The sequence below is a fragment of the Chrysochloris asiatica genome, unplaced genomic scaffold (genome assembly GCF_000296735.1).
Source record: "Chrysochloris asiatica unplaced genomic scaffold, ChrAsi1.0 scaffold00132, whole genome shotgun sequence".
NCBI classification, from domain to species: Eukaryota; Metazoa; Chordata; class Mammalia; order Afrosoricida; family Chrysochloridae; genus Chrysochloris; species Chrysochloris asiatica.
Window position 1 is genome coordinate 445,570 of NW_006408650.1, and position 21,509 is coordinate 467,078.

Below are 21,509 nucleotides of genomic sequence, written 5' to 3' on the forward strand. Positions count from 1 at the left end.
CAGAAACAAGGAGAAAGGGACAAGAGAGCGGCAGTTCGCCGGCCTGGGAGTGAGGGAGACAGAATGAGCCAGAGCGAGTGATGAGGCCGAACTCAGCAGGCGAGTGGATCAAGGGGAACAAGGCCACTGCACAGGCTCCTGTTTAATGGGCAGTCACACCCTCACTAGTGACCAAGGGGACCTTACCAAGTGCCCTGGGGAGCCTCAAGAAGGTCTCTCCTGTGTTAACGTTCCTGAATAGGGAGACAAACCAAGGGACACTGTGCGGACACCTGGCCTGGACTCTACCAGTTGTTGTTGGTTAAGTGCCGTGGAGTGGGTTCTGACTCATAGTGACCCTGTATAGGGTTCCCGAGGAGCAGCTGGTGAGCTTGAACTGCCAAGCTTGCGGTTCAAACCAACCTTGCAGTCCAGCGCATTAACCCGCAGCGCCATACCAGGACTCCTGGACTGTCCCAGTGCAGAAGTCCAAATCCAGAGGCAGAGCACGGCTGGTGGGGTGGGGGCGACATTTCTCCTGAGGTGGGCAGCAGAGACGGCTGCACAACTGCTCTGAATATACACTCCACACTTTAAAGAGTGCATTAACTTGAGATGCGAAGTACCAAGACTGAGGCATTGTCTCAGATCACTGGGACCTCGAGACCTGGTGGGCTGCGGGGAGGGTCCTGGGCGGGGTCAGTGGAGAAGGCAGGGGATCCAAGTCAAGGCTACAATTCAGGAAGCAAGATTGTAGCACGCTCCTATATAACTGTTGACCGCTGGACCACCGTTAGCTAAAAAGTTAACTTTAGATGAAGTTGGACGAAGGGTACACAGAATGCTTCAGAGGATTTAAGTCACGGGGGTGGCACTGCAGAGGGTGCACTTCCTGTCTATCTGTGTGATGACAGGGAGAACAAGACCTGCACACATGCTGTGTTCTGACCACATAGTGACCGCAGGCCCGGGGACGCGGCACCAGCCGCTCCTCAGAGGCTCAGCCCGAGGCCCTGCCATGGCAGGAACTGCAGGGCCAAACACTGCTTCATCCATATCTTACCAAACTTCGTTGAATTAAGTTGACAAGGATAAGAATGCCACTTAAAAACCACAGCTTTCAGCCACTGCAGAAGCTTAAGTTAACATAAGGCATTAAGTGCATATACACCTATGAATACAAGAGGTTTTTCAATAAAGCCTGTTTTATTAAAACAGGTTTTGGTTTGGACTAAATAAAGAAAAGCTGCTCTAATTTCAGACTTTCAAAACAAAACTGGTTTGTCTAGAAATACCAGTGTGTTTCAAATGCAAACAGGTTTGATGCTATTGGGTAAATATCAATCTGAAAGTGCTTGCCCAGGGTGCCTCCTCCCACCCACCCCAAGGTTCTGCCTGTGCTTTTGCTTCGAAAGCTGAGCCCCGAGCTCTGCAGGAGCAGAAGTCCTTTCCCACTCAGAAGCTGGGGCAGCCAGGCCGAGAGGCAGCAGGCCAGAGAACGTCTGCATGTGCCAAAACGTGTTCCAGGTGCCTGCACCTGTCTGCTTTCGCTGGAGGTTTATGTGATACTCCCCAGGATTTCCTAACAGGGAAGGAAAGGCTGTGTCCCACAGTACGAGGTCCTCTCTCTGCCCCAATCAAGGGAGCACATGCTGGGGCTTGTCAAGCCCACGGCACCTGATTTTAGCAGGTCCAGCAAAGAGCCAACCTCACACCCAACTCCATTCTTCCTGGGACATATAGCGTTTTACAGTGATAAAAAGAAAGAGGCGCCACGCTAGTCATGTATTATGTGTGTTCTCTGAAAGCTGCAAACCATGTTTTTGCGTCTCCACTTCCTAAACCATGAACTTTAGAGGCTAAGCCAGCGAGCACAGTGGGCTGCACCTAGCTACCCTCAGAAGCATCAGTGAGCACACCCAAGGCACTGTGTGGCACTTGCCGTCCTGATTCTGCGGGATCAGCTCACACTCAAGGGGAGGATCTGAATACCGCCCCCCCCCCAACTCTGATCTTGCTATAGCACCTACCAACCTACCGGGCGGGCACACAAGGGTTGTGCCAGGGCCGCCCCCTCTGCTCGCACTGACGTCACCTGAGCTGGGTTACAAAAGAGTTTCAGGTGAGGAAATGGACTGCTTCTGTCACATAGCCTCCCTGTCCACACTCGATTCTCAACTGCACCCGCTCCAAACAGGAGGGATTCCCCAATCAGTGCCCTCCTGCTACTGTGACTACAAGGGTCCGGACGGGGGAGAGGGAAGCTAGCTGGCCCAAATCTCTTCAGCAAAAACTCAGGAGTCACTTAGAAATGTGGCCAGCTAAACCCTGAAGCCCCCTCAGACACACGGGTAGTGGGAGCTGAAGGCGTGAGCCTCCCCCAACGCAACCACCCCCCCTCAGACACACGCGTATTGGGGGCTGAAGGCGTGAGCCTCCCCCAACGCAACCACCCCCCCTCAGACACACGCGTATTGGAGGCTGAAGGCGTGAGCCTCCCCCGACTCGGTTTTCTGGCTCTTTATGAGCTGGTTGGATTTCACAGAGAGCTGCATTTTGATCTCACTTGCAGGCTTCTGTAGGGTACCCTTCAGAGTCTGTGAAAGCAGTTAAAGATATCAAGATTGTATCATTCGACAGAATTAATGGGCTTAAAAGGTAACAATTAAAGTGTGGTCATTTATTATGAGCCAAGGGGCACATCCCAACCGATACTCAGCAGGCGGGCGGGCACAGCGCTCCTGGGGTGGGAGGCTCCCCAGCAGCATCCGCCTGCTGACCTGCCAGGTGACTCACCTGCCCCTGCCCTCCCCCCCCCCCCCCCGCCCCCACGGATGCCAGGAGTCTGGATAGACGGGAAGGGTGGAGAACCGGCCGGGAACCTGTCGGACTGGACTGAAGGAGTAGCTGGGTGGGCTCCTGGGGCATGTAGGCCAGGCAAAGGGGACCAGGGGACACACACACCCAACTTGTCGGCAGTTAGCCTTGCCATCTCACTCCTGGTTGAGAAGTCAGAGAGGACATGAGCAGGAGCAACGTGTCCAGCAGTGAGGCTCTGTGGGGTTTGGCACATCTAGGAGGTCGAGGGTTCCACCTCCCTCCACGGAGGCCCAGGCCCCTCACGGGCTGTGGTGTCCACCCTCCTGCACAGCCTGGCCAGCTGTCCACACCAGACTCCTCCTCTGACGTCCTGAAGGCAGAAGGGTTTCTGAACGCACCCTGCTCAGATCAGTAAGTTCAGACGGCCACTTGCCCCTAAAGGCCATGCTGACCTGGGCTGCCCTCGAGCTAAACCAGAGCCACAAAGTCTGTCCAGGATCCTCAGTGGACCCTGCTGGTGAGCCTGTCAACCATCCTGCTCTCTCACAGCCCCTTCACACTGCAGTGCTCCAGAGATGTTCCCCCACGCCCTGCAGGAACCCCCACAGAGTGGTGGCGAGGAGGGAACGCCAGCCTCACCAGCAATGTCTATCTCTACTCCAGATGTTGGAGGGGCTGATACATCCTTCAGCACCTGGAATCACTCCCCATTCACACTGGAGCCCAGAGAAGGGCCTCTGGTGCTGCTCAGTTCTCAGACCGGCAGGCTGGCATGCAGGCCACACAGCCTGAGAGCAGCCACACGATCAGAAGGGCCCTAAGTCCAGGTCTGGCCTGAAGCAGCAGGCTTCTCCTCAGCTAGTCCACACCGTTAAACCACCTTGGAGACGGGGTGAGAATAAGCTCTGAAGTTCCCAAGTACACGAGCTGGAAGACTCCATCAAGAAGGCAGACCGGGATCATGGTGTACTGGGTCACGTGTCTTGTCCCCCATTCCTGAGGCCCACACGGGGGCTCTGTCTGTGGCCTCTCTTCAGACGTGCAACTCGCTTGGTCTTTAGGCCTTCGTGACTGAAGGCACCAGAACCCGCCAGCTCCTGGCCAAACCTCTGCCATCCCTTGGCCTTGGCACCCTCGTCAAGCCATGCTGGGAAGTCAGGGCAGAGAGGTCCAGGGAAACCACCAGGCTGACAAGTCGTCCGTCAGGGTTGTTGTCACGAGAAGCCAGAAACAACCTCAGCAGTCAGGCGCCTCCGTGAAGGGTCCTTTTCTGCTCCAGACAGTGGCTGCGGGGTGGACCCCCACGGGGAGAGTCCACTGACCGCCCGCCCCTCACCACATCAGCAGAGAATGGAACCTGGCGGCACCACCCACTCAGGACGGGGAACGTTAGACCTCATAACAATAAGAGAAATGACACAGATTTACTGCCACAAAGCAAGGCACAGGACAGAGCTCCCTGAGGCTGTGAGACAGACACACAGACAGCTGTGCTGCAGCGTGATGGGGGACAGGAGAAAACTCCACAGGACTGCCCCTCCAGCCAGAGCTGTGCACACACCAAGAAATGAGTGACTCTCCCCACAGCATCTCCCTCCCACAGAACACACAGGAAGGAGCAGACAGACAGTGTCCAGTGGTCTCCTAAGCTCCCGAGACTCGCTCTGTCCACCACACAGAACCTAGTGACCAGCAAGCCGCCAAGGGCAGGCGGACTCAGAGGGTGGCCTCAGGAGGAGCTGCAGCAGGGAGACAGTTGACAGAATCGATTTTCCCCGTTAATAAAGGAGTGCTTTATTAACCCTGCGATGACTCACTTCTGAGGTGTATCCTCCTGCAGGCCACCATCAGCTGAGTGCCCCACTCAGGCCCCTCCTCTGGCTGCTGAGTCAAGAGCAAGAACAGAGCACCTCATCCAGTCACGGAGAGCACTGGTTCATCAACAGAAGAACAAACAGAAAGTGGTCCACCCACAACGGGGCAGGGCCCCGCCATCGAGAGGAACCTCCCGAGTGAAGCTGTTACCAGGCATTGTCACGGTGTTGCACAAAACATGTCGGAATGAGAGGGCAGATAATGGAGCACCCCTGTGTATGGACACAGTGGGAAGTGTGCTGGGAACACTGGGAAATGACCGTGCTGATGGCGACCTAACATGGAGAAGAGAATCACTGAGCCGAACATGCCACCAACGTTGAGATGGCGAGAGTTTTGTTAAATACATTTTTACTATAATAAAAATAAGACTTCACTGCCCCAGGGATGTATCTGATGTCCCCCCAGCACAAGGGGCACCAGGTAGATCCCAACTTCCAGCATGGATCTAGAAGGTCACAAAAATTACCAAGGCTTCAAAGGCATAGCGTGCTGGTAATCGGGGTCATCAGTGACCATATGCTGGCCCCAGTCAGGCTCAGCTCAGCAGTGTCCAGGCCAAAAGCCACACAAACGAAACCAGATTCACTCTCAGCTCCTATGTCCACCCCATCCCAAGTCCAAAGCAGTCACTTGATCCCAGCTTGCTGACATACACCCACCGCCCGCACCCACCCAGACTCCACGTCCCTCTCAGGCCCTCCTGGTCTGAACTGGTCACCATGAAAAGGGCACTTCCTATGACAGATGATCCTTCCTCAGGAAGGCCCAGGCTGTCCAGGCCCAGGACAGGGCACAGTCGGAGCAGTGCCTTACCTGGAGATCTCAGCCACAAAGGGCCGCAGTTCCGTTGGATCGTAAGCTCGCGCAAAGGCCCAGCACACGTAGCAGGCAGCGTCTCGGACGTTGGAACCCACGCTGCAGGCGCCTCGCTTCTCGTCATAGGTCAGCGCTCTCTGGATCACGGCGACAACTGGGGACAAGAGATGGGGGTAAGGACATGGCCCTGCCACCATGCAGGTAACAGGTGCACATATCATGACTTTATCAGTGTTTGCCATGTAAGACATGCAAACTACAACCACAGGCCGTCCTAGCTCCCATGAAGCTGTCACCAACCACAAAGAAAATGCCTGAAGGAAAATGTGTCCATCAGTTCAAATCAGGTAATAAACTAAAAAGGAAAGCATGCCACCAAAATTTACACCGACGAGAGAAACACAGCTCTTCCCTCCTCTACAGCGGGAAGACAGAGTCGGATGGGTGAACTGTCTGCAGGCGAGCCCAGATGGAGCCACAGGCGAGCAGCCTGCTGTTACAGCTCACCACTCAGCTCCCTGTGAGGGGTTACCAGTCTTCACAGGGTCTCATGAAGGTGTGCTAACCCTGGGAATTCACACAATAGAGTGTGTCAAACCCACGGTTACTGAGTTAATTGTAGGAACAAACCATGCTTTTATCTAAAAAAAACAGCTAGGGCAACTTGGAATGCTAAAGGTAACATTATCCCTTCTGGCTCCACATGGAAGTGTGTAACCGGCTAACTTAAAGTTGGACATGTGCTATTTTTTATGTGAATTTGAAAGAATTTTAAGAAACATGCTAAGAGTTGAAACAGTGTCTATCTACATTCTCACACCACATACAAAAATGAACTCAAGATGGATCAAAGAACTAAATGCAAAAATACAGAGCTCTGGTAGCGTAGTGGTTATGAATCGGGCTGCTAACCTCAAGGTCAGCAGTTCAAAACTACCAGTTATTCCAAAGGAGAAAGATTAGGCTTTCTGCTCCTATAATGATTTACAGCCTTAGAAACCATATGTTGTTGTTAAGTGCCGTCGAGTCGGTTTCGACCCATAGCGACCCTGAACAGGGTTTCCGAGGCTGTAAATCTTTACGGGAGCAGATCGCCTCATCTTTCTCCCGTGGAACAGCTGGTAGTTTCGAACCGCTGACCTTGCGGGTCACAGCCCGATTCGTAACCACTATGCTACCAGAGCTCCATTAGAAACCATATACAGGGTCAATATGAGTCGGAACAGACTCCACAGCACATAATCACCAGCAATGCAAAAATAGGATCAAATTTAGGGGCCCTAGTACATGGCATAAATACACTTGTTAAGTGCCATCGAGTCGGGTCCGACCCATAGCGACCCTGTACAGGGTTTCCGAGGGCACTAGCAAAAATAAAGGAAAACACGCAAACAACAGAAGACAAATTAGATGTCTGGGAGCTCCTAAAAATTAAGAGACTTATGTGCATCAAAAGATTTCAACAAAAAATTATAAAAAGAGAACCCACACACTAGGGAAAAAAATTTGCAATGACCCATCAAGACAAGGAATTAATCTCTAAAATAAATCGAAAACTTAACACCTCAACAAGAAAAGATACATAATCCAACTTTAAATGGGAAAAACATATACAGGCACTTTGTCAAAGAAAACATTCAGCTAATCAACAAACATGAAGAAATGTTCTCAATCATTAGCCACTGTTGTTGTTGTTGTTAAGTTGTTAAGTGCCACAGAGCCAGTGTCCACTCATAACAACCCTATCTAGGGTTTCTGATGCTTTAAATTTGGGGGGAAGCAGAAAGTCTCATCCCTCTCCTGACATTAGCCATTGTTGTTGTTGTTAGGTGCTGTTGAGCCGGTTCTAACTCACAGAGAGCTGCAAATAGAAATTACAATGAAATATCATCTCACCCCATTATTAACAGCAAAAAGAAAACAATACAAGATGGCGAGAATATGGAGAGACTGTAACCCTCATAGGCTGCCGGTTGTGGTTGTTGTTGTTAAGTCCCGGCTCTGACTCATAGCGACCCTATATAGGGTTTCCAAAGAGTGGCTGGTGAGTTTGAACTACCAACCTTACGATTCAAACCAACCCTGTGGTCCAGAGCTTATCCTACAGCGCCACACCAGGACTCTACACAGCTAACAGGATTGTAAAATGGTGCAACCACTGTGGAAAATGGTAAAAAAATAACAGTTTCTTTAAACCATTGTAAATAAAAATATACAACACAGCAAGCCGTGTATGTGGTATCCATCGTAACACAAATAGATACATGAACTCATGTTCATCACAGCTCTACTCACAAAAGCAAAGTGAAGGAGACAATTTAACTGCCTACCAATGGAAGGAAGAATCAACAAACCAGGTATGTGCCCGCACATGGAATTCTGCCTGACATTAAGGAATAACAGTGAATCTGTGAATCACCTCATAGCACAGATGAGCCTGGAGGCTTTATGGCGGGTGAAATAAGCCAATCTCAAATCATACAAATATTGTATGAGACTGCTATTGTAAAAGGTCAAGGAAAGATGTTCATCCTAAAAGAAAGTTCCTTTGATAGTTAGCAGCAGTGGAAGAGAAAGGGAACGTAAATTAACGGATGAGGAGAGGGCGATGAGCAGTAAGGGAGGTCAGCAAAATACAACAGAAGCAGAAGGAGAGACCCTGGAGGAGCACAAGGCTTAAAGGAAACAGAGATACTGTTAGACACACAAGCCAGCAGTAACAGTAGTCTAGAGTTGCTGTTGTTAAGTGCCATCGAGTCAGTGCTAATCCACAGCAAGCTTTCCGAGGAGCAGGTGGTGAGCTTGAACTACCGACCTTACAGCACTCTACCAGGACTCCAATCTAGAGCAGAAACCCAGAAACACATGCAGACGAATGGGTTTGGGAGGGAGAGTGGACGCATACCCTCAAATACAAACACACACACACACACACACACACACACACAGGTTTGACAGAGAACATTTGTACATATGAATTTACTTTTGCTACAAATGTACCCATGAATGTCATGGAGTATATAGGGGGCAAAGTTATAAAAACTTCTTGGCCATAACCAAACATCTTGAGGGTTCGGCACCATAGTCTCAGGAACACCAAGGTCAATTGCAATGACAGTCCACAAAGACAGTGCTCTGCATCCTACCTGAGTATGTATTAACGAGGCGCTGGAAATCAGCCCATGAGTGGCTATCTGGCGCACAACTATTACCCTCTCCCCAGAGAAAAGAAAAGTGAAGAAAACAGAAGATGCATGGAAATAGTCTAATGGACTAACCATCACGTGAACCTCAGTCTCCACAACCCTAAGATCTATCACCACCGACTGCTCTGCTGCTCTGAAAGGGTTCACATTAGAAATTTCTGATCAGAGTGGGAGAAAATGTGGCACAAAACTCAAAATTGCAAAAAAAAAAAGCCCAGGCTTACTGGCTGGACAGACTGGTGGAAGCTTGGAGGTCATGGCCTTTAGTCACCCTCCTGGTCTGGAAAGGCACTCACCCCGTGGCTCAGTTTTCAGCCCAACTAAAGACAGCTCTATAGGAAGAGATATGTGGTTGTTATGTGCCATCAAGCTGGTTCTGACTCATAGCAAACCTGAAGCGGCTGGTGGGTTTGAACTGCTGAATGTGTGGTACCAGTCCAGTGCTTATCCTATAGCACCACACCAGGGCTCAATAACACTAGTGATGACGTACACCAGAGAATAATCAACCATCTGAGATTAAAAGAGCAGGATCTACGCTGGGACAAAGTTCAGGAGGACTAGGGAAGGAGGAGGCATGGAAACAGGCCGCTTAAGGAGGAAGTGGGAGGAAACAAAATGTGTGTGACTTCTGATCTGCTCTATAAACCTTCACCCGGTCCACAATAAAAACTAAACAAAATGTGTGTGAGTTCTCAAGTAAAAAACTGATCAGCTCTGTAAACCTTCACCGGATCCACAATAAAAACTAAAACAAGCATGGTAAGAGTGTTAGAAGGTTAAAAGAACTAGAATTTTACTGCATCTGTTTACTAGATTTGTGTATTTCGGGTAGTTGGGATACTTTTGCTTATCGGAGACATGCCAATTATGTGAAAAGAAAATAAACCATACTGCGTTTGTGAACTGAGTTTAACGTGTTTAAGGGAATGTAATTGATTTGGCGTCCAACGCCTCTCACAGAGGTCTGGTGGCCACGGCTCTCCACACAGCGTCCAGCAGCCACACAGTCGGGAGTGGTTCTGCACCAGGGCAGGTGTGAGAAGGGCCAGGCCAGCTGTCTGGCAGGGAAGGGCACCTAGAAATGGTTTTAGGTAAAAGCACGCAGCAAACAGTGGAGGGCTGTGGGCACCATACGGAGCTATCCTTGGCTTCTAAAGGTTCTGATTCCATGTAGCAACAGCACACAAAAAGGTTTGGTTCGGTGCAGTTTGTTTTATGCAGTATATTTAAGAGAGCTATAAAATGCTTATTTGCAAATTTACTACAAGCTCTCATCACAACAGTGCCTGCACCCCTACGATCAGGGTGAGGGAACCCAGATGATCATTCCAGGATTCCCCCTGGTGTGAAGGCGCTAAGGAGGAACAGCCTGGAAGCAGCTACTGGCTGTAGGTCCCAAGTCACCACGGCAACCGCTGTTTCCCCCCACATGAATGATGGCACCCAGATGGAGGGCATCCCACCCCATACAAAATGATGGGACCCTGCATGGAGCTCCCCTGATCCCCCTCCTCAGTGGTGATGGAGAGCCTGCACCCCAGTATCACCGACGTGCATATTAGGGACCTACTCAGAGAACTCTCTCCTGCCCTCCTGGACTCCAGTGACAAGGCCCTGCCAACCCCCTGCAGCGATGCTCTGCGGAGGGCCCTCCTCTCCCCGCCCTGTCCAGCAGGAACTAAAGACAGCGCTACCACAGCAGGCTGCACCTTCTCACCCCAGACTGCACGGCATACCAAAGCCCATGGGCCCATAACCCTGTGGGTCCTGCACTCTGGGAGTTGTCCCAGACACCAACCACCCACCTGCCTGAGGTTGGCTTGCAATGACACACTAAAACGCCCACTGCCGTGGAGTCAATTCCAATCCACAGAGCCCCACGGAACATAGGACAGCTGCTCCTCAGGGCATCCGAGACTGCCAACCTTTATGGGAGCAGTTGGCAGGTTCGAGCCACAGACCTTTCAGTTAGCAGCCGAACACTCGACCCACACCTCGACCAGAAGGTCCTGCAGCTGACCAATGTCCACTCCCACCAGCCACCAGCCAGGAACCTAGCTGCATGTGTCTACCCTCTATCTTCTGAGCACAAAGCCTGCATTTAGACTCCCAAGGAAGGTGCATAAACACTGCACAGAGGCGAGCCACCACCCAGCCAGCCAGCTGCCAACTGCAGATAAAGGACAAGGAATGAGCAACTTGCAAAGGACGGTCTCACCCTGCACCAAGCAGACAGACAAAGCGTCCCCTGGAGTTACTCTAGTCTCCTCATGCTAATGGGAACCCATTCGTGGCCCAAAGCACATCAGCATTAATGGGCTGTGGCACCTTGAGGAGGAGAGTGCCGGGTAAGCTCAGGAGCGAGTCCACCCAGGGGAGACTGTTCAGCAACTCTGTGGCCGCAGGGAGATCTAGAAGCTGGCTGTGGAGTTCCAATTTATGGGTCCACTAGACAAAATCAATTTCAAATCAGACAACGAGGAATGACAGCGGTCAGCAGCAAACGTCTCCTTCAGAGTGTTCTATCCCCAACCCCCACACAATGCTCAGCCCTAAGAGGGACCATTCCCCCCACCAAAGGCCACATCTCCACATGAACTCAGAACCCCAACCCCCACACGGGTCATCCCCGGTCCACGGCCACAACACCTCCACACGGGCTCTGAATCTCTGACAGCTCACCCCCAGTGCTGGGCTCGAGAGTACCAAAACGCTAGTGGTTCCTCCTCATCACCCCTAAAGCCTGGTGCTGGTGGGCGTGGAGCTCAGCTTAGTCTTCCCAAGGGAATCCAAGAAGGATTTGAGAGTGGACAGGCCCACGTCCCTGAGCCACGTGGCGCACATGAAGACTCCTCGTAACGTTCCTGGTCTCCAGGTATCTGACTGGTGGTCTGTCTGACCCACTTGTTGCTACAGAGTGGGGTGAAGTGGCCAGTCATCCCAGGTGACGTCATCATGGCCCCACTCCCAGCCTCCTCAAGGTCCCCATCACTGAGCTCGAGCTGTGTGCACAGTGTGCCTTCCAGGACCATGTGACTGAGCAGGTCTAAAAGGAAAGAACCATCAGAGGGTGAAAGGATAGAGAACCTACCTCTGACCCACAAGTGCTCCGTGGTGGGGACACCTCGGACAGCAGCTGCCCCTGGCTCAAGCACAAGTCCAGCACCATCGAGCATCCCAACAGCCTCCCTCCACTCCTTCTGTCCACACAGCTACTGCCCATGCAGGGCAGTCCCCATGATGTCCATGAGGGGAGGGGGGTGTGTGACTTGTAGGGCTAATGTGTGCTGTGTTGTGGCATGTGCATGGTATGTCTGTAAGCCACCTAGATGGTGTGGTACAACACGGTGATGTGCAGAACGCGGATGTGTAGTGCGGGGTGTGTGGATTGTGTGACATGTGTGACATGACCGCGACACTGTGTGTACTATGTGTATGTACTGTGTGTGATATATGTGTAATGTGTGATGCCTTGTACCATGTGTGTCTCTGTGTGTGTCTGTGTGTGTGTCTGTGGCATGTGTGGGGTGTGTGGATTGTGTGACATGTGTGACGTGACCATGACACTGTGTGTAGTATGTACATGTACTGGGTGTGATATATGTGTAATGTGTGCTGCATTGTTCCGTGTGTGTCTCTGTGTGTGGCATGTGTGTCGTGAGTGGCTGATATGTGAAATATCTGTGTTTGTGCTGTGTGTACTATGTGTGCTTTATGTGTGTGGTGTGTGTAATGTGTGTGGCTTGTGATGTGTAACATGTGTGGCCTGTGGTATGTATAGTGTATGCATGTGTATGTGTGCGGTGTGTGTAGCATGTGTGGCCTATGGTGCGTATGGTGTATGCATGTGTATGTGTGTGGTGTGTGTAACATGTGTGGCCTGTGGTGTCTATGGTGTGTGTAGGTGTATGTGTGTGGTGTGTGTGTAACACGTATGGTTTGTGGTGTGTATAATGTATTCGTGTGTGTGTGTTTAACGTGTGTGGCCTGTGGTGTGTATGGTGCATGTGTGTGTAATATGTAACACGTATGGCTTGTGGTGTGTATAGTGTGTGCATGTGTGTGGGGGTGTGTGTAACATGTGTGCCCTGTGGTGTGTATGGTGTATGCATGTGTGTGTGTGGTGTGTGTAACATGTGTGGCCTATGGTGTATATGTATAGTGTGGTGTGTGTAACATGTGGTCTGTGGTGTGTGTGGTGTATGCATATGTGTGTGTGGTATGTGTAACATGTATGGATTGTGGTGTGTATAGTGTCTCCATGTGTGTGTCTGTGCAACATGTGTGGCCTGTGGTGTGTATGGTGTGTGTAGATGTATGTGTATGGTGTGTGTAATGTGTGTGGCCTGTGATGTGTACGGTGTATCCATGTATGTATGTGGTGTGTGAGGTGCATGGTGTGACCTGTGTGGTCTAACTGTAATGTGTGTGGTGTGTGGATGTAGAGTGTGATATTCATGGTTTGGGGAGATGTTTGGTGTATACGTGACATGTGCCTGGTACTGTGGACTGTGCTGAGTGTGACATGCGGTGTGGTGATTTTTGTGGTGTGTGGCATATATGTTACATGTGCATGTGTGTGGTGTATGGAACTCTTAAACCAGTGTCTGCTGGTCTTCCCCTCATGCTGGCTGAGTCCAGCCTGGAGCTCAGGGCTCACAGGACTCCACTCCCCACCAGCCGAGGCTGCCATTGGTGAGAACATGGGGGCCGTGTCCCCTCTAGTAGTTGGATTACCCTGGGACGGGGGTTGTATGATGGCAGGTAGGTTCAAGCCTACATGAAAAAGTCAAAGATTGGCAGGGAAGGGGTTTGGTTTCAGGGGCCAGGCTGCCCTCCGTAGTGTGCGCTCGGGTGAATTCCTGCCCGGTCCAGTGCTGAGATCTAGAACAGGAGAGCTGGCCTTAACAGGGACAACAGAGGCTCCAGAGGCTCAGGGGCAGAGAGCAAACCTTTGCCCTAAACTTGAAGAAAAGTCATCAGACGAATAATGCAAAACTTACTAACTCCTTCCAGATTTAACAAGTTTAAAATAAGGAAGCTGCTCCACCGCTCTGAACATCACGCTTCCTCAGGGTTCCAATGCCATGCTACAGATCAGGGTGGGCACAGGAGCCCCCGAGGGCTTCCTATTGGCCGCTGGGACACCCTTCTCTCTGGATAGCACTTACTCAGTGCCCACTGCCTGGAAGAGAAGGCTCAGTCCTACAGCCACATCAGCTCCCAGGGTCCAGCTCTCAAAGTTCCATTTCTTAGGGTTCCCATCTCTCAGGGTCCCAACTTCAGCTCTCACAGTTGCCAGTTTTTAGGCGTCCAGCTCTCGGGGTTCCCAGCTATGAGGGTCCTGGCTCTTTGACTGTACAATTTAAGGACAGGAAGGCCAAGTACTCTAGACAAAGGCAGAGCTCTCGGGTGCCTACGCACTGCAGTGTGGACGCATGCATGGGTGATGAATCACATCAAAGTGAGCAAGACCTCAGGACCGCAGGCTCCCTTTTGGACGTGGGGCCCCTGCACGTGCTCGCTCACGCCTTTCACAGACGATGGTGAGGAGTGCCACACAGCTGGGTCCACCTCGTGGTCAATGGAGCAACCCTGCTTCAGGAGGGCGAAGGTGGCCCTGTCGACGGGGCGTCCAGCCACCCAGGCTGGACTAGGTCATAGGGAAGACGGTCCTCCTCACAGCACTGCTCAGATCAAGAGAGGCCACTGCACAGATGGCCAGAAGCTGGCGCAACCGCTAGGACAACAGTCCCACACCTTGTGACCCAGTGGCAAGGCTGGAAGCTAGGTGCCCAGAGCAGTGACTCCACCAGGACACTGCCCCCACCGAGTGTCCTGGCTTCAGTCAGCTGGCTGAGTCTGTGGGAATCAGAAAGGCTCCGTGGAGGAGAGCCAAAGAGAGCCGCCTGCCATACTTACAGAGCTAAAACAAACAGCACGAACGTTCCAGAACTTGCTTAGAACTAACTCTCCAAACAGAAAAGACAATCTTCTACCTGTGTTGTTTTGTTGTTAAGGGCCATCGAGTCGGTTCCGACTCATAGTGACCCTGTATAGAGTGTCTTAGGAGCAGCTGGTGGGTTTGAGCCGCCGACCTTGCAGCTGGCAGTCCCGTGCTTATCCTACAGCACCACACCACAGTTTCGGGGGCTAGAAGTCCAAGTTGAAGGCACCAGCTTTAGGGGAAGATCTTGGTGTACCTTTCAGTATGGTGGGCCTGGTGTTCATCAGAGACCTGCATGTGTCCTGGCATCAGTCTTCCCTTGGGTCTAAGAGATTCTCAGTGCAGGGGCCCCACGTCCAAAAGATAGACTCTGCTCCCAGCTCTGTTTTCTCAGTAGTACTCAGGGCCTCCTATCGCTGCCCAATTGTTTAATCTCTTTTATATCTCAAAGAAGGAGCTCAGGTAGCATAGTGGTTATGAATCGGACTGCTAACCTCAAGGTCAGCAGTTTGAAACTACCAGTTACTCTGCAGGAGAAAGATGAGGCTTTCTGCGCCTGTGAAGATTTACAGCCTCGGAAACCCTGTACAGGGTCGCTGTGAGTCGGAACCGACGCCATGGCACATCACCACCACATCGCAGAGAGACTGACTTATGACACAACCTAATCCCCTAGTCAAAATGAGCAGCGACCCCACCCACCAGGCCCTAGCAGGCCCTGCCCCCTCAGGGAGCGGCAACCTGGCTCTATCCCTTGACACTAGTGAGTGGGTGAAGATCTAACTCTTTGAAACCTAGGAGGCCATGGCCCCACCCTTTGAAGCCCCAGAGGCCACGGTTCCACCCTTGAAGACTGAAGCAATCTGCTCCTGGTGCTCCTAGTCCTGTAGCTTCTGCTTCCTGTTCCTCAGCCTCACCGCCCCTTGGCCCTGAGGGCCTCTGCCAACTTCAGTGAGTGTTCCAAAGCTCTACCAATAAAGTGAGGCACCCAACTTATCTTAGCCTCCATAACATTAGCATTGATCCCACAAGCACCAGTGCATAAGGCCCATTCCCCAGGGCTCCACCAGAAACCTCCCTCCTCACAACCATCAGGAAGCCTCACTAGAGACCTGCTTCCTGGTCGACACGCCTCCTGACAAGCTCTGGAGGCTACAAGCAAAGGGGACACACCCTGCTTTGAATACATTATTGACAGATGTAAAACTATGAGAATAAGTGTACACTCAGCAGGGTGACCGAGACTCGGGCCTTTAAAAGAAGTCTTCCTTTTAATCTTCTCACTTCCTAAGACAAAACCTTAGCGACATCCCTAGAGATGGCATGCCCACAGGCCCCCTCAGATGGCAGTCACGGGAACACGGGGCAGGGGCTGCACTCAGGAAGGTGAGGAGTTAGGACCCCACACATTCACAGGGAAATCTCTGAGTTCATGAAGCTAGACATAAACCAGGTATGAATTTCCAGGGGACTGAATCAGCAAGGTTGTAAACTTGGGGACTACCTGCCTCCAATACCTCCACACACCTACCAAGTCACCCCTCAGACTAGGGACTGCTGGCTGGAGGCTCCAAAGTGCCAGTCAGATTCTGAGCTGGTCCTGCCACCACCTGGGTGGGGTCCTTGGCCCTCCCAGCACCTTCTTGTGGGTTTGCAGGACCTCTCCCAAACAATGGACTCTCCACCAACCCAACACAGAGACATCAGCATGGCCCCCAAGGTGACCACCCTGAGTGAATCTCCAATTGAGTGTCGCCCCCAGGGATTCATTGCTCCCCACATCTAGGGCCACATCTGAGTCTTAGTTCATGGAATCCTGCCCCTAAGTCCATAGAGGCAATTTGGGCTGCATCATACCTCACCTTCAGGCCTGTCTTCAATTCAGGGTTCAGTAAACCCTGCCCCTCAGAGCTAAGGCTCCAATTCATTACTCTCTACCCCCAGGGCTACACCTCTAATTTGGGGCTCACGGTCCCCACCCCCACCCTGTCCTCAAATTGGGCTTCATCATGCCCTGCTCCCCAGGGCTTTGCTGCACACGTGGGAGGCAGACACCATCTAGCCCCCTCAAGACAGTGTCCCTCTCACTCCTCAGGTCTCAGGGGCTGTCCCCAAGCCATGTGACGTGGAGCTTCCACCGAGAACGCGATTAACAGCAGACCCAGCTTGTAGAGCAGGGCTGGCGGCAGAGGCCTCTGACCCCATGTGTCCCAGATGATGCACTTTGACAGGGACTGCAAGCCCTTCTGCTGACTGGACTCCTCCGACAACACATCCATCATGAACCGATGTCCCCACACCACACTGGCGAGGGGCCAGCCAGCAGTGCCCGGAGCAAGGCACCACCTCATGAATTTAAACAGCTCTCATGTAGCTCCTTGGAGCACACCCAGGAGAAAGATTCCAAATTCCTGGTCCCACAGCCTAAGCGTCACTCACAGCTCTCAGGAATGCTGGGCACCACACATCGACGCCACCCCAAACATGGAGTATGACTGAACCCTGAGAAAGACACTCCCAGGTCCTGTGGCCCCACCACAGAGGGCCACGTCATTCTAGCATGTTCCCAGGTTCCACTGTCAGACCAGGCTACCAGCTGCAGGAGGCCCCAAGTCCATGGTCTGCACTGAAATCACCTCTCACCCACAACCCAAGGGATCTTCGCAATCACAAGGAATCAGCGCCTTGTGGTTCCTACATGACCCTCATGTTGTGGGACAGTTGCTAGTGGTCTGGACTGGTCAGCACTGTCCATCTGCTGTCACCACGAGGGAAAGGAGGACAGTGAGCCTGGCCACTCCCGCTTTACCCCCACCATCATGGCCCCAGGCACACACTACACCCACAGCTAATGACAGTGCGGGGAGGCCCAAGTGGGACAACTTGAAAGGAGCAAAAACAAACGTTCAAGAGAATTAAAGGCCTAAACAGGAAGTTGGGGACCAGTTCTGCTGCTGACTCGGCTGCAGAGCCCAGGGGCCCCAGATCTCAGCACCCACACCAGGGCTCCCCTCACACCAGACCTGCCTCAGGCAGTGAAGGCAGCATGTCATTAGTGCCTGGCATGACAGAGGTCCCTGCTAAGGTAGGTGGGTCTAGCTGAGTGATCAGACCCTGCTCTGAAGCCCAAACCACGCTCCCCGCCAGTCTACTCAGGAGTAAGCCATTCCCCCGTCCCAGGCCCAGCATTGCAGAAGTCTCCCTGCTTCCCACTAGATCCCCACAACATGCAACGCTGCTTCCAGAGAGACTGGGCCCTGCCACCAAGTCCAAACTCAAGCTCCACACTTCTGCAAAAGCTCTGATTGGCACTGCTTAGCCCAAGTGAGCATGTGCTGTAGTCACCAGGCCAGTCCTCTTGGGATACATGTCAGGGGCAGCATCAGAGGAGGGCCAACCACAGCACGGCTGCCCACAGACCAAGGAGCAGGCCACAGAGCCGGGACCATGCCACCGGCCCCTCCACCATAACCACTGTCTGAAGGACAGAGAAAGGGTAAGGACATTAAGGTGCCCTGGTGGTCACTGAGTTCACTCTAACGCAGAGGGTCAGTAAGTGTGGACACGGTACAAGGAAGAAGGGTAGAGCCCCAGGAGCCCACTTCGGGTAAGTGTCACACCCACATCCAGGTGGCTCACAGCGAGGCCTCAGGAAAAGCTGCAGGACTTTCACAAGCTAGACTGAGGTTAGGGTGCTCACGGATTCCCCCCTCAGAGGAGTCTGAGTTTAATCCAATACATAGAAGGGGGCTGAGGCTGGGGCTGGAAGCACACAGACCCCACAAACCCAGGAAGATATGGAAAAGGATTTCATAGAAAAAGAGCATGCTTTCCTAGGAGTTATTCCAAGTAGCGAGATTTCTCATCAAATTAGCATTGAGTCATCCAAACTCGCTAGTAGAATAAGCTATGTGGATGACACCCTTTTACTGACCCAAACACAACTGTATCTTGTATGCTCATAAATGTCACAAACTTAACTTTGACCCAATGTGTAAATTTCAGCTTTAGATAAAGATAAAAAAAAAAATAAGCAACATACTAGAGAGTTAACAGTCCGTGTGATCCCATAGGTACACGCCGAGTGTGCATTCTAAAAGTAACGCCATTTTGACATACTGCATAAGCGAAAATTCTTTCCTAAAGAATCTCATCTCAATTAAGACAGTATCAAAAGGTGAAAAGCAAAACAATTAAAGACAGCTCTTAAAACACCATATATAGTATGAAGACCAAAGAGTACAAATTGTAACTCAATGTAAAGAAAACAAAAATCCTCTCAACTGGACCAATAAAAAAACAACATGATAAACAGAGAAAAGACTGAAGTTGTCAAAGACTTCATTGTGGTTGGATCTACAATCAACGGTCAGGGAAACAGAAGTCAAGAAACCAAACAACATATTATATTAGGCAAATTTGCTGCAAAAGACCTCTTTAAAAGTGTTCAAGAGCAAAAAGCTCAGTTTGAGGGCTAAGGTGTGCCTGAACGAAGCCATGGTATTTTCAATTGCCTCATATTTATGTGAAAAGTGGACACTGAATAAGGAAGACTGTAAAATAGATGCATTTGAATTACGGTGTTGGAGAAGCATATTAAAAGTACCATGGACTGTCAACAGAACATGTCAATAAATCTATGTTGGAGGAAGTACAACTAGAATGTGTCTTAGAAGCCAGGCTGGTGAGCCTTCGTCTCTCATACTTCAGACATGTGATCAGGAGGGACCAGTCCCTGGAAAAGGACATCATGCTTGGTAAAGTGGAGCATCAACGAAAAAGAGGAAGACCCCCAACAAGATGGGTAGCAGTCATGGGCTCAAGTTAGCAGCACCTATGAGGATGATGCAGGACAGGGCTGTGTCTCGTTCTGTAGTGCACAGGGTCACTATGAGTCGGAACCGATGAGAACGCAACTGTACCTAACAACAATCACAATAGATGGTATGTGTACAAATAAACATACATATGAGGGGGCTTCAAAACCTTCAAGGAAACAGTTATCTTTTCATTCCATTTCTCCACAAGCTTTTTGAAGCCCTCTCATAACACTTAGACACAGACACACACACACACACCAACTAAAATGGTAAACATTAAAAGACTGATGCAATTTTTGCATTAAAAACAATAAGAAGTAGGTTTTTTAAACAAACACTTTTTCCTACCCTTCCTGACAATTCAGTCCTGAAGCCACCTAAAGAACAGAGCAAGGTCAGCAGATGTGGGGACCACAGTGGCCCATTCAGGATGTCAGAGTCCAGGCAGGCGAGGAGGGACCCAAGGAAGAGGGCGTGAAGGACTACTGTGTGGACAATGGCCTGCTGCAGGTATCAGAGGCCATACATGGAAGGAGGTATCCACCTGGCAGGGGCCTGTAAAAATCAGTACAGTAAGGAAAAATCCTGGTTTAAAACGTCCACTGTTGTTGTTGAGTGCCGTAGAGTCGATTCTGACCCATAGCAACCCTATATAGGGTTTCCAAGGAGTAGCTGGTGAGCTTGAACCACCAACGTTGCAGTTTAAATGACTTTGCAATCTAACACATTAGCCCACAGCGCCACAGCAGGACTCCCAGCTCAGCTAGAGCTCAGTTAATGTTTCCAAATACAACTTTGTATGAGAAGACACCTGGGCTGAGGACATGACTGATGCTATGAAAAAGAAGAAACCTGGGGGATAAAATGAGGGCTACGAGGGAATTTTCATACACTTAATGATAATAAGGTTTGCAACTAGCACACCTTTATCAAAGGAACTTCTAACCATCTCAAAGGAGAGATCCGAGATACAGAAAAGAAACAGCGAGCAAAAGAAAGTCTGTAAATGTATAGGAAAGTCTACATAAACATCATCATGTCTAATGTGAAACATGTCACTGTAGCGTAAGCACTGGACTGCTAACCTCAACGTTATAGGTTCAAACCCACCAGCTGCTCCGTGGGAGAAAGACGTGGCTTTCTGCTTCGGAAAAGACTGACAGTCTCAGAGAAACCTATAGAGGGTCACCCTGATTCGGAACCAATTTGATAACACTTGATCACAACAATGCTCAACAAAAACTAAACTTCCCCATAGCTCAACTTTCATCCAAATAACAGACAGGATGCAGTGGTTCTGCAGGGTTAGTACTAGACAGTGAATCCCAAGGTCAGCAGTCCAAGCCCACCAGTCACTCCACAAGAGAAAAAACAAGCCTTCCAATTCCACAAAGATTTACAGCCTTAGAAACCCTATTCAGACAGGGTCACTATAAACTGGAACCGAGTCAATGAATGGCACCTAACAACAAATCAGGGCAACAGTAACACTGGTGAGGTGCACACATCTGGGAATAATCAGCCATTTGAGAGCAAAAGGGTAGCATTCACCCCAGGACAAAGTTCAGAAGGACTGGAAGAGGAGCAGGAATGCAAACAAGAGAGAGAGAGGCAGTGGGGCAGGTGAGGCTTCATGGAGGGGAGCGCAATCACTGAGATCAAACAGAGGATGAATGAACTGTGCAGGGTAAAGCTACCATGCCGGGAGCCAGCCCCAGCAAACTCATTCCAGGGTTTTTCCAAAAGCGTATGCGGCGTCGGCGGATTACAGAGTCATGGGACATAATAAATTCAAAATCTTCTCATTACATGCTTTATTATTATTATTTCTATGGCTACTCTAATACTCTACTTCTCTCATTCTTTACTGTCCCGCTCATTCTTTACTCCCCTGCTCACCTGCTCATATCTTCTGTTTCCTTTCTCCATTCCCCTGGTTCCTGCTTCCCTTCTCTCCTCTCCTGCTCCCCTCTTCTGTTCCCCTCTTCTGCTCCCTTTACTAGCTTCCATTCTCTCCATTACTCCCTCTATCCTCCCTCC

At 50.8% G+C, this 21,509-nt stretch overlaps 1 protein-coding gene across 1 annotated transcript in view; it reads right to left on the bottom strand.

The window, feature by feature from the left end:
* Positions 1-21,509, bottom strand: part of TBCD (tubulin folding cofactor D) — a 199,870-nt gene that overhangs the window by 94,278 nt on the left and 84,083 nt on the right. The window contains exon 14 of the mRNA XM_006869613.1: positions 5,491-5,647. Within this exon, the coding sequence (XP_006869675.1) occupies positions 5,491-5,647 (157 nt within the window). The remainder of the gene's footprint in view (positions 1-5,490; positions 5,648-21,509) is intronic.